Below are 13,706 nucleotides of genomic sequence, written 5' to 3'. Positions count from 1 at the left end.
TTTACATACATCTTATTGAGCTTTATTCAACAGTATTTTTTAGTTTTTAGCATATGTTTGTTATCTCATTGCATACCTCGTAAGGATTTATCTTTTTAATACTATTTAAATTACCGTTATAACTGTTTCCTTTTTGTGTGTGAGTGTATGTGTGTATGCTGTACGTGCACATGTGTGGCCATGAGTGGAGCCATCTAGCTTGCTTTCTGAGAGAGAATGTCTCACCAATAAATACATCTCACCAATAAATACATCTTGTCCTGGACTTTTTAAAATTGTATTAATTTGTTCTCCTTGGATGTTAGAGAACTACTTAAATTGTACTTTTTCAAGAGGAAGTGGATATTTCTGGAATATTTGTTCACTTTATTAGGTTACTCACTTTCTGGTCCATAATTCATAGAATTTTCTTATGTTCTTGTTGATTAAAATTGGTACTAATACCCTCATTTTTTAAAATTGTGATTATATATTTGTGTGTGGCACTTTAATGCCATGGCTTGTGTATAGAGGTAAGGGCGACCCTGAGGGTCTCTTCTTTCCTTCCCCCTGTGTGTCTGGAGGATAAAATCAGTCCCTTGGCTCGGCAGCAGGTCCCCTACGAACGTGAGCCATCTCACTGTCCCACTGTGTGTTTTCTAAGTCAGTGTAACGTTTTCAAAGAACGGAATTCTGTTTTGTGTGTCTCTGCGCTGCTCTGATTGGGGCCTTCTACTGGTTAGTTTCAGCTTTAATTGGATCTTTGCTTTCTAATTCCATAGTGTCCCATTTGGATACTAATTTGAGGTTTGCTTTTTGATGTAGACAGTGCAGCTAGAAGTTTTCTTGACGCTTAGCTCTACACTGTAAGTTTGGGTGGATTGTGTTAGTGTTTTCGTTTGTTTTAAGGTGTATTCTGTGGCCAGTTGTGAGTTTTTCCTGTAGCGTATTAGTTAGGATTGTTTTGGTTTTACGTATTTGTAAATTTTCCTTGTTTGATTCTTAGTTTCATTTTACTAAATTCAGAAGACACACACACACACACACACACACACACACACACACACACTTCTGCCAGGACTGTATCTCAGAAGTAGAGCCCCTGCCTTGCATTTATATACATGTCCCTGGGTCTGATATTAAAAAAGGAAAGCCATGTTTTCAGTCTGTTTTGTGGTCTTGAGGTCTGGTCTGCAGTGTATTCTGTGCACACTTGAGAAGAGTTAGTGTGCACGGTTGTTAAATGAAGAATCCTGCACGTGCCTGTCAGGTCATATACATTAAATGTGTGTGTGTGTGTGTGTGTGTGTGTGTGTGTATGTGTTTGGTTAGGCAGTTCTGTTGGGAGCAAATGCCTTAATCTCTCTCTCATTTCCAAAGTATAGTTTTGTGGAATATAATATTCTTGGTTAACATTTCCTTTTTCTTTCTAATATATAAATATGCTGTTCCTGCCTTTTAATTTCTAATATATCACCAGCCTTTAATCATTTTGAGAAACCCTTGTGTAGATTAAATAGCTTCACTCTGACTGCTTCAGGATTTCTATATTTTTAGTAAAGAAGTGTCTCTGTGGATCTCTTTGTATTCTTACTAAGCTTTATATATTCATATCTTTGTAATCAGAGTTGGGAAGTTTGAGGTCAACATTTATTTTTTAAATGCATTTGTCTCCAATTTTGCTGTCCTTCTAGAATTTTCAGGATCCTGGTATTCATGTGTGTACTTGTGCGACAAGGTCCCAAATGCCCCTTGTGCTCAGTTTTTAATTTTACTTGCTAGAATTTTCTTTGTTGTTTGACAGAGTAAATATTAAATTGTACTAGTGTAGGTTATGAATAAGTGGCTCCTTCCCTGTGTGTCCTATTACTCAAATGCACTACAATAAGAAGTTACGTGCACCCCTCATGGATCTACTTAAGCCTACCAAGGTGTATTTAATGCTCTGTGTTAGCTTGTTTTCTATCTCTAAAGTTCCTTTTCTTGGAAAACAGGACTTCTATATTAATAATTTCCCACTTTCCACCCTTCCCCCAGGCCTTGGAACTTTTATTTTAGTTGTTTGCTTGTTTTGTTTGTTTTTATGATTTTGTCTACACTTATGAACCTTGTTTTCATGCCAAATTTATATTTTGCATTTGCAGCATAACTCCATTTGGACTAACCACTTTGTAGGTGCTCATTAGCCACATCAGCCTATATTTTGGGCAGCCAAACTCAGTACTATATTAAAATATAGCAGCTATATATAATTGATCTATGTTATGTGTTATTATTTTATACTTCTTTGTCATTCTAGAACAATAGGCAAGATCTGTGACCAGCAAACTTGAAAAAATGTCCTGTCAGGGTTCCACAATGATACTATATAGTTGGATAGACACAAGGGACCATATGACTACATTAGAGACAATGGTGGCTGAAATATTGATAGGCATTTGATCTGGCTTGACGGTTGGCTTTGAGAAGTGCCTAGCATGCATGAGGTACTGGGTTTGATCTTCAGCACTGAAAATAATTTCCTGTTGTGACTTAGTCTCAAGTATATAGAGACTCATCACACATGCAGTATTCCAAGGGCTTACAGATCTTCTCTCACAGACGAGGTTCTCTGCAGACGATGTAGGGTTGCTATAGGGTTGATGTAGTACCCAAGCATTCTTGGTTACTCCTCTGCTGGGCCTGGCACTGCTTTAACCTTAGAAAGAAGGGCTTCTGCAGTGCTGGCTCTTTTATTGTTCTTGTTCCTGTCATTTGTCTTCTAAGAAGGCCTCACTCTTTAGCTCCAGTATATCTGTGAGGCCCATACTGTCCAGGGACTAGCATCTGCCAGCCTCCCAGGTGCTAGGACTATAGTGTGAGCCACCTTGTCTAGTTGTAGCATAAAGTTTTAGAGAAACAAAATGGTAGTTGGAAGTAGTGTAGTTTACCTTAAATAACCAAGATGTAGAAACAGATATCCTGAATTAGTTACTGTCGTGGTAGAGCTGTTCTAAAGGTGCAGCTACAGAAGTGAAGCTGATACATTTAGGATGACATGTACATGACATTTAGGATGTGTCTACAGCTGGCACATTTAGAATGTATCTGTAGTTGGCATGTTTAGAATGCATCTACAGTTGGCATGTTTAGGATGCGTCTACAGTTGGCACATTTAGGCCATGTCTTCCACACTTAGCATGTTTTTTGGGGATCGAGTTTGGCATACTGGGCTGCTTCCTATTGACATCTATATACTGCCTTGGCTAACACACACCAAAGCCTCCATTTTGCCTATGATGGAATAACTTTAAGTGAACTGAAGTCCTGCTGAAACTACTAGGAATTTGGGGGGAGGGGGTTGAGACAATTTTGGAAGTATACAAGTCTGTTCAAACTTGAGATTCAGGAGGGCAGGGAGGGAGACACTATATTTCTGGTGTTGGTTAGTTAGTTAACAACCTTTAAACTGTTCTCTGTGGGAGGATGAAGCTGAACAGGGCTTAAGAAAAGAGCAAAAAGCAACTGGGGACAGTGCAGAGCCTCAACTGCCCTTTTAAATTTATTTTTGTATATTTTATTTTTAATATTTTATATATTTATATGAGTAATCATTATCTATTTTACTTAACAGCCTCCACTGCTGTTATTCTGCGCTAGATTTACAGTTGGAGTCCCTTGAAGGACCTTACCGTAGAAGGGACAGTAATATGGGAGTAGGTGCAACTCTCAGTGTCTGAGCTGAGTCCCCAGCAGTCTCTGTCCTTCATTGGTTTGTGCTCTACTGCTGACCTGCGTCTACTTGGATATCCAGCTAGGGAAGACAACTAAAGCCTCTGTGGAGGAAGATAGCCGCATCTGGAACCTCTGCATTCCTCCAGCTTCACCTCGTCATTCACATCGTGTCTGACAGGCAGTAAAATATGGCTACCCACACAGCAGAAAGAGAAAAAAAGTCAGCAGCAGAAACAGGCCAATGGTTTATACAGACAATGGGGTTATAGACAGGAACTTTAAAACATGGTGATGAGTATGTTCATGAACATAGACGCTGGAGCTGAGAATTTCACCAGAGAACTGGAATCTACAGAAAAGAATCAAACGGGGGTTCTATAACTGAAAAAATGAGCAGCACAGCAAGTGGATGATGGGTGGAGTCACAGGCTAGACACAGCTGAGAAGGATGGATGGTAAACTGGACCGTAAGTTCCTAGACACTCGGCACAGACTCATCCCAAGATGTGCCATGGTTGCTCTTTAGACTCCATAAGCTGTGTGTTTTAAGACTGGAGTGTGGGGATGGAGAGAAACTGTATTAGGTTGTAGTTGTAGTACTTGACTTTTAATGTGTGTTGCTTCGTGTTTTATTATGGTGATGGTTTTTAAATTACAGTAAATACCTACTGGGTAGTGATCAAATACGAAGTTATCAGTTATAAATTTGTGTTTGTGTTCTCCAGACTTTGAGCAACAAAACCTTTCTATGAGTCACCTGTTGAGCAAACCTAGAGTTTACCGTTAGGATGAGAAATTGAGCAAAACACAGATGGAGAACCACCACAGCTGGGTTTATTTTAGCCTTGGGCAAAGACCCTTGTTTTTATTTAGGATAACTTGCAAGGTGCTCTGGTCAGTTTGCTTATTACATGTAGGTCATAAAGAGCAGTTAGAAAAGACACTAAGGTAAATGACTGAGTTTCTTAGGGGGGCAGTTGCCTTGTTTTTCGGTTAGTAAGGCTCCACTGACGGAAAAAATGCTGCCAGTTGCACTTGACGTCTTGTAAGTTATAACATGCATCCTGATTTCAGAAATGTTTGAATCGAAAGAAAAAGCTAGTATTAGTCTCACCTCTGATTCTTTAGTTCTGTTGCTTGGTATTTGATGGTTCGCTCGGGGAAGGTCTTTGAGCATTTTCCTACCGTGAAAATGGGATAGGCCATGGATCTGACTGGTTCTGGATGGTGTTTGAGACTTGTGCCTGGACCTAAGTGTCAAAGTAACAGTCGCTCTCAGAGTTTGTGGGGGACCTGGTCCAGGGACTTTCTGATCTCGCCATTCTTAAGGGCTCACTGTCGAGTTCCATAAAACCTGTGACCCTCTGTTGATGCCAAGTAAATAGAGCATGAGTTAGACTATATCTTTTCAAACAAAAAATTTAGATTCTGTGATGTTTGCTGGAAATGAGAGTCCCTTAATAGATTCCTATTTTGAAGGTAAACTAAACCTAGAGTGGTATTTTTCTTCAGCAATAAAATTAAATAAACTAATTTGTTTGTTTGTTTGTTTGTCCTTTACCTTCAGAATTTTTCAAGCCACATCCAACTGATAGGATGAAAAAGTTTAAGAGGAGACTGTCCCTCACGCTCAGGGGAAGCCAGACTATTGATGAGTCGCTGTCGGAGCTGGCTGAACAGATGACCATAGAGGAGAGCAGTAGCAAGGACAACGGTAAGTATTGGGGGTGGGTGGGTGGGGAACTTAATTACCTTATAAATACACTTAAATCTTCTCTTCAGATAAGTTGAATATGGCAGTTTTGTTTATCTATGGTTTCTTGGAAACAGAAGACTGACCTGAATGTGCTTGGCCGATGGCATGGTTGTTCTCCCAGCCTGCAGCATACTTGGTCACCTACTCCCAGGAGCGCCTTTATGTTTTTACTATTCTCCACTTCTCATGCTATAAAATTATACTAATTGTTAAATAACTATTGGTAAATTATCATTTAAATATTTGTATTAAATATCCCAAGTTAATACAGGATAGTAAGGTTGTAAGATCCCTGTTTGTGACTTTATTATATATAGTCTTACATTCTAGATATGTATTGACTGACTATATAGATTACAAGGATCATCAGATGAGGGAGTTTGTTGTTTTCTTATTTTATGTACCACAGTATGTCCATTGTACTGAGAACTCCTATGACAGAGACAAAATCATTATCTTTCATTTGTTAGTTCTTTTTACAATACAAAGTAGTTGCATACAAATTTCAATGTAACAATTTAAAGAGGTTATTAAGTTGAACTAAAATGTAAACTTGGTAAACGTTTTAGAACACTGTTATATGCTCAAAGGCAAAATAAACCTAGGAATGTCCTAGTGATCAGGAAGGAGATAAAAACAGCCAATAATGAGCCATGGTTTTCAGTGTCTGGGGAGCTCCCTTGTCTGAGCTTGAAAATCTGGTTCAAGATCTCTGGCAGTGGTCAAAGCCTGTTCACATGCTTCATTGCAAGGGAAGGCTTATGGGGTGAGAGACACAGCATTGTGCAGGTTAGCAGTCGTGGTCTGGGACTGGATGCACTAAGGCACTGCAGTACTGCTTCACCCACGCAGGGAAGTGAGTTTATCCTACGCAGGTTTCACAGACCTTGCCTTTCTTCCTCAGACATCATTGTTTGCTGAACACTGTCCATCTTTTGACAGAGCCAAGGCGACCTTGTGTCTGTTCTCATGGTCTGTCTTAGTTTTCTAATGTTTTCCTTGATGGTCTGGGTTTTTGACAAGAGCAGAGAAAAATGAGCTCAGTAAGAAATTCAAGACAATAACTGGGTTATCATTCTATATACAGGGCAAAATTTACATTTGTCTCAAATCTTGAAGATGATTCTGTAATATTTAATCCTCTCCTAAGAGAATCTGCTAGATACATGGAGCAGAAAGAACCCTGCTATTCTCAGATTCCCATTGAATTCTTGGTGGTAATAATGACTGACTGCAGCTTGCTTACTCTTGTGCTAGAAATTCTGGCCAACGCATTTGCCAGTGATGTTCAGAGATAAAAGAGCACGGTGTCCACCATGGTAGGTGGCTTTTGGAGCACATTCCTCTGAGTATTTGATTACCAGACAAACGTTTTTATTAAAACTGAGTCATGGACGATGCGCTGACATTTTAGAGCTAATTAACAATTTAGCTCTAATTGAATGTTTTCTGTAATATTTTGGTAATTATCTTAAAACCTGGTTAGTTTCTAACATGTGATGAGATGTTAAAAATATCCAATATTTTGAAAATAGTGTAAGCTGTTTATTTGTGACAGACCTTAAAAAAGAAAGACTTAAGTGCACTGTCTTCCTCATTAGAGAGACCTGCAGTCGTACACAGACAGACCTTAGCTACCATAGTCAGTTGCTGCTCATTCTCTCTGGGTAATGTGGGTTTCATCAATAATTTTCACAGGAATTTTAAGTCTTTTTTTTTTTTTTTTAATCATGTCAATGCCTACTAGCTGTACTGAACACAGTTTCCCCCTTGGAGAGTTTAAGTTTGTTTGTTTTTCCCATTTTGTTTTTAGCATAAGAACTACATAAGCTAGGTTGCACACAGAGCTAACCTGTGTCAAAGTACTCTGCAAGAATGTACTATTTAAAAATGTTACTCGTAACATAATCAACTTACAAAGCAAAAGCAATTTGTCTAGTTTGAAATAGTGAACATTCTAGCTTAATAAGTGAAATAGTTTGTAATTTCTCTGAGTAAACTGCCTCAGACCAATTTTTGATCTCCTATCTAGTTCCATCAAGAGCTCTGTTATACTGTATAGACATGTATACTATAACAAAATGGAGAAGTACACACTTGAAGGATTGTAAATATCTTAGAAAAACTAAATGTGCATTGGTACTTTTGGTTATCTATGCTACTCCCCCCGCCCCAACTAGAATTTGAGAGTTTTGTAATTTTAATAACTGTATCACACTTTGAAGGCTAAACTCAGTTAGAAATGTTGTGCTATAATTGTAATTTACAGTACATCGTGCAGCTGTGATGTGTGCACATTGACTGGTGGATCAAATCCAAAAAGGAAGAATCTTGAATTTTATGTTCTGAATTGGTAGTGAGAATGTAAAAATAAGCTTAAAATTGTTAATCTTAGCCACTTTACATATATTGGCCCTAACTTGGAACAGCTATATTTAAATATAAATTGAAAATTTATAAATGGAAGAATAAGAAAGTATTCCTAAAGTGCCTTTTATGAGAGATAACTCAAAAAATTATGTCTTTATTTATTTATGTGTTTATTTAGTTTTTGTAGCTCAAGAATTTGATGTGGGAGCTCACATATGGTAGGCCAGCACTGTATCACTGAGCCATAGTCCCAGCCCTGAGTCTTTAGTCTTTTTAAATTGTCAAAATTATTTAAAATCGCCAAAATTAATTTATTTCTTTGTCTCTAAAAGTTGAGCATAGAATTAGCATATAGACCAGCAATTTCATTTCTAGGGATATTCTCAATAAAATTAGAGCAGGTGTTCAAGCAAAGCCCTGCTAAGATTCTTCCTCATCTATTGCTTACCGATAGTATTATACTGTAAAATGTTTCTGCTTGGCAATGGGTCTTGGCTAATTTAAAGATTCTTTATATAACAAAATACCATATTTGAAGCGATAATCTTAGTTTCCATACTGAGATACACTTAAGTTTTTCTGTCTTATTCACTAATTGACATACCGTTCTGAATGTCTAGTAATAGAGGTATAGATTGGATGCCTTTTGGTAAGAATTACATGTGTTATATTCTACAGCATATTTAACCCTGTGTGTGACATATGGTAGTCATGGTCAGTCAGCACATAGAGGCCTAGTTTGCAAATAATTTTAAGATTAGAGTAATTTGACAAGATACCTGGTAGGGCATATTAGTAACTGTTAACCAGTTTTGGTCATTGGACCAACCTAAGTTGTTAAGGTATTTTCTATAAATGTGTGTTCATAGAAATTCTTTCTAACTATTGCACTTTGAATGAAATCGCCAAAGAAGTGAGCTTACATGTAAACGGTCTCTGTTACAGCCTTGTGTTTTGTTCTGTTTTCTTAACCCTTCTCTTGCGATCCTGACTCTTGGGACGGCTGTGGAATGATTCTCGGATGCCATGAACCACAGAGCCCATTGTGAAGAATGGCAGGCCGCCCACATCTCACAGCGTGCATTCCTTCCTCCATCAGTACACAGGCTCCTTCAAGAAGCCCCCATTGCGGAGGCCCCACAGTGTTATTGGAGGAAGCCTTGGTTCCTTCATGGCAATGCCCAGGAATGGAAGCAGACTAGGTAACGTGCTTATTGCTCCATTGTGTTTAACAGTCTGCTCCTAGGACATGCGCACTGAGTGTCATTGTATGAACAAAGCCAGCCTCTGTCATTGTCAGATTCCCTCTAGTCACGTAGAGACCAGGTGAGGACTAGAAGGGTAGCCGAAGGAGGAGGGGTGCTGGCACCACAGAGAATGATGACGTTTCCTTGTCTGCTCATGTCGCTCTTCAGCTAGTTACTACGTATTGACAGTTCAGGAAGTAGATTATCACCTGACTGCTTATTCTTTTGCCATTATGTGCTTTTGAAATATCCAGGAAAGATACCTGCGAGTTTTTATGTACTTTATGTCTATCCTCTTTTTTGGTAGTATTGTATTATGTTTTGATTTTAGAAATCATTTTAAATATCGATGTTTCATTGTCCCATTAGATAGACTATTTACTACAGTTCCTGATTATTGTATTACACTGTTGCCTTTATTTCTTGCCACAGTAGGTTACTTCCTGGTTCATTTCCCTAATTTTAAGACTGTGAGCCTCTCTACAGTGTGGCTTCATCTGTGACAAACGTGCCGTTATCCCTGCTGGCACAGTACAGGGAATGAATGGTGCGCTGGGGTCGTCTTAAGCTGGTTCATGAGAGATGTGGTTCCAGTCGGTTGTTAAATGTAGCTACTGTTATAGTTTATATTGTACAGGTTCAGAGTTAAGCTAAATTAAAAACCAAAGGTAATTAGTTCTCCAGAGTCCTTACCTCCAGTTAGTTTCCTGTCACGGTCATCTATTCTCTGAGGTAATGTTATTTGCATCATGTGTAAATAGTGATAACACTGTATAATGATGTCCCGTTGCATTTTTCTGGACAGTGTCACCTGTCCAGTAATACTGTGCCAATAATTTGAAGTCAGTCATGAGGGAGTATTTATGTTTAAGAAATCAGGTCTTGGCTTGTAATTGTGTTGGCTGTGTAGTCAAGAGTTAGTTATGTTTTAGGTTTTATGGACTGGAGTCTGTTGCATATTCTTTTTCTGTGTGTAGTAAGCCTTTTAAAATGCAAGAAACATTTTTAGTTCAGGAGCAGTGTAAAAGCATCTGTTCTTGAGACTCTTGGTCTCCAGTTAAAAACATTAGTAATGTTTGTCAAATTTATCAGTGCATCATGTAACTGGCAGAAGCTTGACTAAGCAAGCATTCTCTGATACGCTTGTCCCACTAAGGAACAGTGAAGCTCTGACATGGGCCTTCACTCTCTTACCTCCCTTGTATCCAGAAGGAGGCAGAAATGGCTGTGCTTGTTACTGTGACTGCTCTCCCGGCTGCGTCAAATGGATCTCAGTGTTCATTCCTATCTGAGATTGATACCTTTGCTTGGCATCCTTGTAGGGCAGGACTGGTTGGTTTTGTTTGCTTCTGGTTGCTTGTTAGTTCTGGGGAGCTGAACCCACTGCCTCATTAAGGTGTGCTTCAGAAGTGCTGACTCACTGAGCTTACAGGGCTTTCCCAGTTCCTCCAGGCAGGTCTTGAACTTGTGCACTGGCTCTCAGCAGAGTTTTGAAGCATTAGAGAGCACAAACTTAGCTTTGTAGTAGACACTTAGCAAGTATTGCTTGGAACTCTAGACAGCTTCTTGTTGGGCTCTCCACTCCATTCTGAAGCCTTAGTACCAGAGTTACAGGCGTGCCACCACATCTGGCTTTCTACTGGTGGGTAGCAGCTTTGTAAATATTTGAAAGAGTGTTCTGTGGGTTAGTTCTATTTTCTTGTTGATGCATCTAATGAGAGACTAGTCATAAGAAGCAAAAAGACCAGGTTTCTAGTCCAGCTGTGTGCCTAAGCTACCTGGTCTAAAAGTAGGTTACTTTTTTAAGTCTTTAGCTCCCGGGACCTGGAAAATAAGCAAAGTTATAGTAATGTCAAGTCTGTAACTTTATTCAATTCTTGGTAATAACCTTGTAAAATTTTTCATACTTTGAAAATGTAGAGAGATGTCCCTCTCCTGCCTCTGTCTCCCTGGTGCTGGGATTAAATGTTTGTGTCACTATGTGGTATCATAGTGTGCTCTGTATTGCTGTGAGAAACACCCTGATCAAAAGCAATTTGGAGAGAGGGTATTTTTCCTTTTTCTTTTGTTCTTGTTTTTGACTTAAACATTCCTGTCACAGTCCATCAGGGGAAACGTTTCCACAGGGGAAATGAGGGGAGGAAAAGCAAGGTAGGAACCTGGAGACAGCAGTTGAAGCAGAGACCATGGTGGAGTGCCACTTCGTTCCTTGCTACACATGGCTGGCTCAGCTCCCTTCTCCATACAACCGAGGGCCGCCTGGAATGGTACCATCCACAGTCGGTTGGGTCCTCACATAGCAGTTATTAACCAAAAAAAGGTCACCACATGTTTTGCCTACAGAGCAGTCTGCTACAGTCATTTTCTCAACTGACTTTCCCAAGTGACTCTAACTTGAGTCAAGCCGGCAAAAAACTAATCAGTACAGTTAACCCTTTTTCACCTTGACAGACACATTATTAAACCCTAAGCTTTCCTTTAGTGTTTTCCCCAAGATAGCATACTAATATAACTATTATGTAACTCTGAAACATAATATATCTTTTAAAGTTCTGTAGTTTTTAAAAAATATATTCAAACACTTTTAAAAAATTCAGTTTTTAAAGTATCTTAAAACTCCAAAGTCTCTCAATTTGAGCTTCTGTAAAATTAAAAATTAAAAAAAAAAAAATAAGTTACACAGTTCTTGTCCCAAGAGGGAAAAGGCACAGCAGAGTTCCAATAAGATCAGAGGAAATCCATCCTCTAAGAGTGTAAATCAAAGCTCGTAGCTAAATGTTCAGCCTCTGGGACTCATTCACTCACAGTCCTTGGGCTCCCGTGGACGCTGGTGGCTCCACCTTGCCCTTTGTGCAGTCCACAGCACAAGCAGCTAACCCCACAGGCTCAGGTTGATACTGTTCCACACCTGCTGTCCTTGGTGGTTTTCCCGAAGTCCTGGACTCTCCAGTATTTCGGAGTCTCCACTGTAACTCTGCTGTACATTCAGCATGGCATCAGCTAGCTGCTCTTCAGGGACTCCACATGGTGCCGAGCCTCAGCCTCTCTGCAGGAGTCCTTCAGTCCTGGGGTCTACACCACAAATGAGGTGACACATCCACCAGTGGCCTCCCCTGGCCTCTCAGAGTGCCAAGCCTCAGCTACACCTTCAACCCTGCAGCTCTCATGCTGCCCAAACCAGTAACACATGGGAGACTATTACACATCACCAAGAGTGGGTGCCAGCTTGAGACGAAGCTTTGGCTCCCTCTGGTCCACAGCTTGTTGTGGTGACCCTGAGGAAATGCTTCCCAGAAGATCTCACCTCCGTGGTGCTGAGGTCTCTTCATAGTCACACCTGCCTTTCACTCTCAGCTGACCAGAAGCCACAGACTTGTCAGTCAGAGTCTAAGAAAAGCCTGGTAGAGTGTCTGCTTCCTTCTGATCCTGCACGAACCAGGCCTCCACCATCTGTGTTGCTCCCAGCATCTTACCTCCAGCTTCCACTGAGCAGCCTGAAAAGCTTCCAGCACTAGTGGCACTTCCAGCTCAAAAGTTTCAAGCATTGCTACAATCTTTGCCCAAAACAACAGTCAGGTCTCTCACAACAGTATCCCACAATCCTGGTGCTGATTTCTCTATTAGTTTGCTTTCTATTGCTGTAAGGGACAACATAATCAACTTGGGAGAAAGGGGTACATCTTTGAGAGAAACCTGGGCAGGAACTCAAGCAGGGCAGGAACCTGGAGCTAGGAACTGAGGCAGAGACCATGGAGAGGAACCTTCCTTAGTGGCTTGCTCAGCCTGCTTTCTTATACAAGTAAGAACCCATAATGGCTGGGTTCTCTCATGTCAATCATTAAAAGAGAAAATTCCCACAAGCTTGCCTGTAGGCAGTCTGATGGTGTCGTTTTCTCAGTTGACTTTTCCTTCTTCCCAGATGACTCTAGCTTATGTCAGGTTGACCCAAAACAACCAGCACAGCTGGCCTGAGATTTATTTCTCTTGTAAGGCATTTATGCTTTGATCTGTTAACTGCTTGCATGCCTATGTATCTAGAACATAGATGACTTTCAATACTGTGACTTCTGTTTGTTGAGTATGTTTTACTTGTAATGATAATGAAGTGTACTGTTTAGTAAGATTTCTCCTTTAAAGGTAAACAATGCCTCCTTTTCTGATATAGATATTGTTCATGAGAATCTGAAGATGGGATCAGATGGTGAGAGTGACCAAGCTTCTGGAACATCGTCTGATGAAGTCCAGTCACCTACAGGCGTTTGCCTCAGAAACCGCATACATAGACGGATCTCAATGGAGGTAACCAGTTAAGAGAGTGGAAACACAACCATTGTGTGAATATTTGTGTTTGTAAAGGAACATGTGATGCTTGTTTGAAGCATCATGAAGGCAAATGGAACTCCCACAAGAACTGTTTCTTTGCCTTGGTGAGCTGTGGTCTGAATGTTTCTTTCCTAATTACTATCCCAAGGCAAGTATACATTAATTATAGTTCACATTCTACAGAAAACCTTTCCTTTTTTGTTTTTTGGGTTTTTTTGTTTGTTTGTTTTGTTTTTTGTTTTGTTTTTTTGAGACAGGGTTTTTCTGTGTAGCCCTGGCTGTCCTGGAACTCACTCTGTAGACCAGGCTGGCCTCGA

The 13,706-nt window shown here is 39.9% G+C and overlaps 1 protein-coding gene across 3 annotated transcripts in view; it reads left to right on the top strand.

Annotated features, from left to right (window-relative positions):
* Cdk17 (cyclin dependent kinase 17) overlaps positions 1–13,706 on the top strand; it is a 77,585-nt gene that overhangs the window by 39,451 nt on the left and 24,428 nt on the right. The window contains exons 1-4 of one of the 3 annotated variants that reach the window (XM_029542059.1): positions 3,802–4,160; positions 5,261–5,407; positions 8,857–9,021; positions 13,232–13,365. In XM_029542059.1, coding sequence (XP_029397919.1) covers positions 4,142–4,160; positions 5,261–5,407; positions 8,857–9,021; positions 13,232–13,365 — 465 coding nt within the window. In that variant the 5' untranslated portion in view covers positions 3,802–4,141. Of the gene's footprint in view, positions 1–3,801; positions 4,161–5,260; positions 5,408–8,856; positions 9,022–13,231; positions 13,366–13,706 lie in introns of those variants that run through there. The other 2 variants (XM_029542058.1, XM_021204461.2) reach the window with 2 other exon arrangements.

Source organism: Mus pahari, chromosome 9 (genome assembly GCF_900095145.1).
Source record: "Mus pahari chromosome 9, PAHARI_EIJ_v1.1, whole genome shotgun sequence".
In the NCBI taxonomy this organism is placed as follows: domain Eukaryota; kingdom Metazoa; phylum Chordata; class Mammalia; order Rodentia; family Muridae; genus Mus; species Mus pahari.
This window is presented reverse-complemented; position numbering and strand designations above follow the sequence as displayed.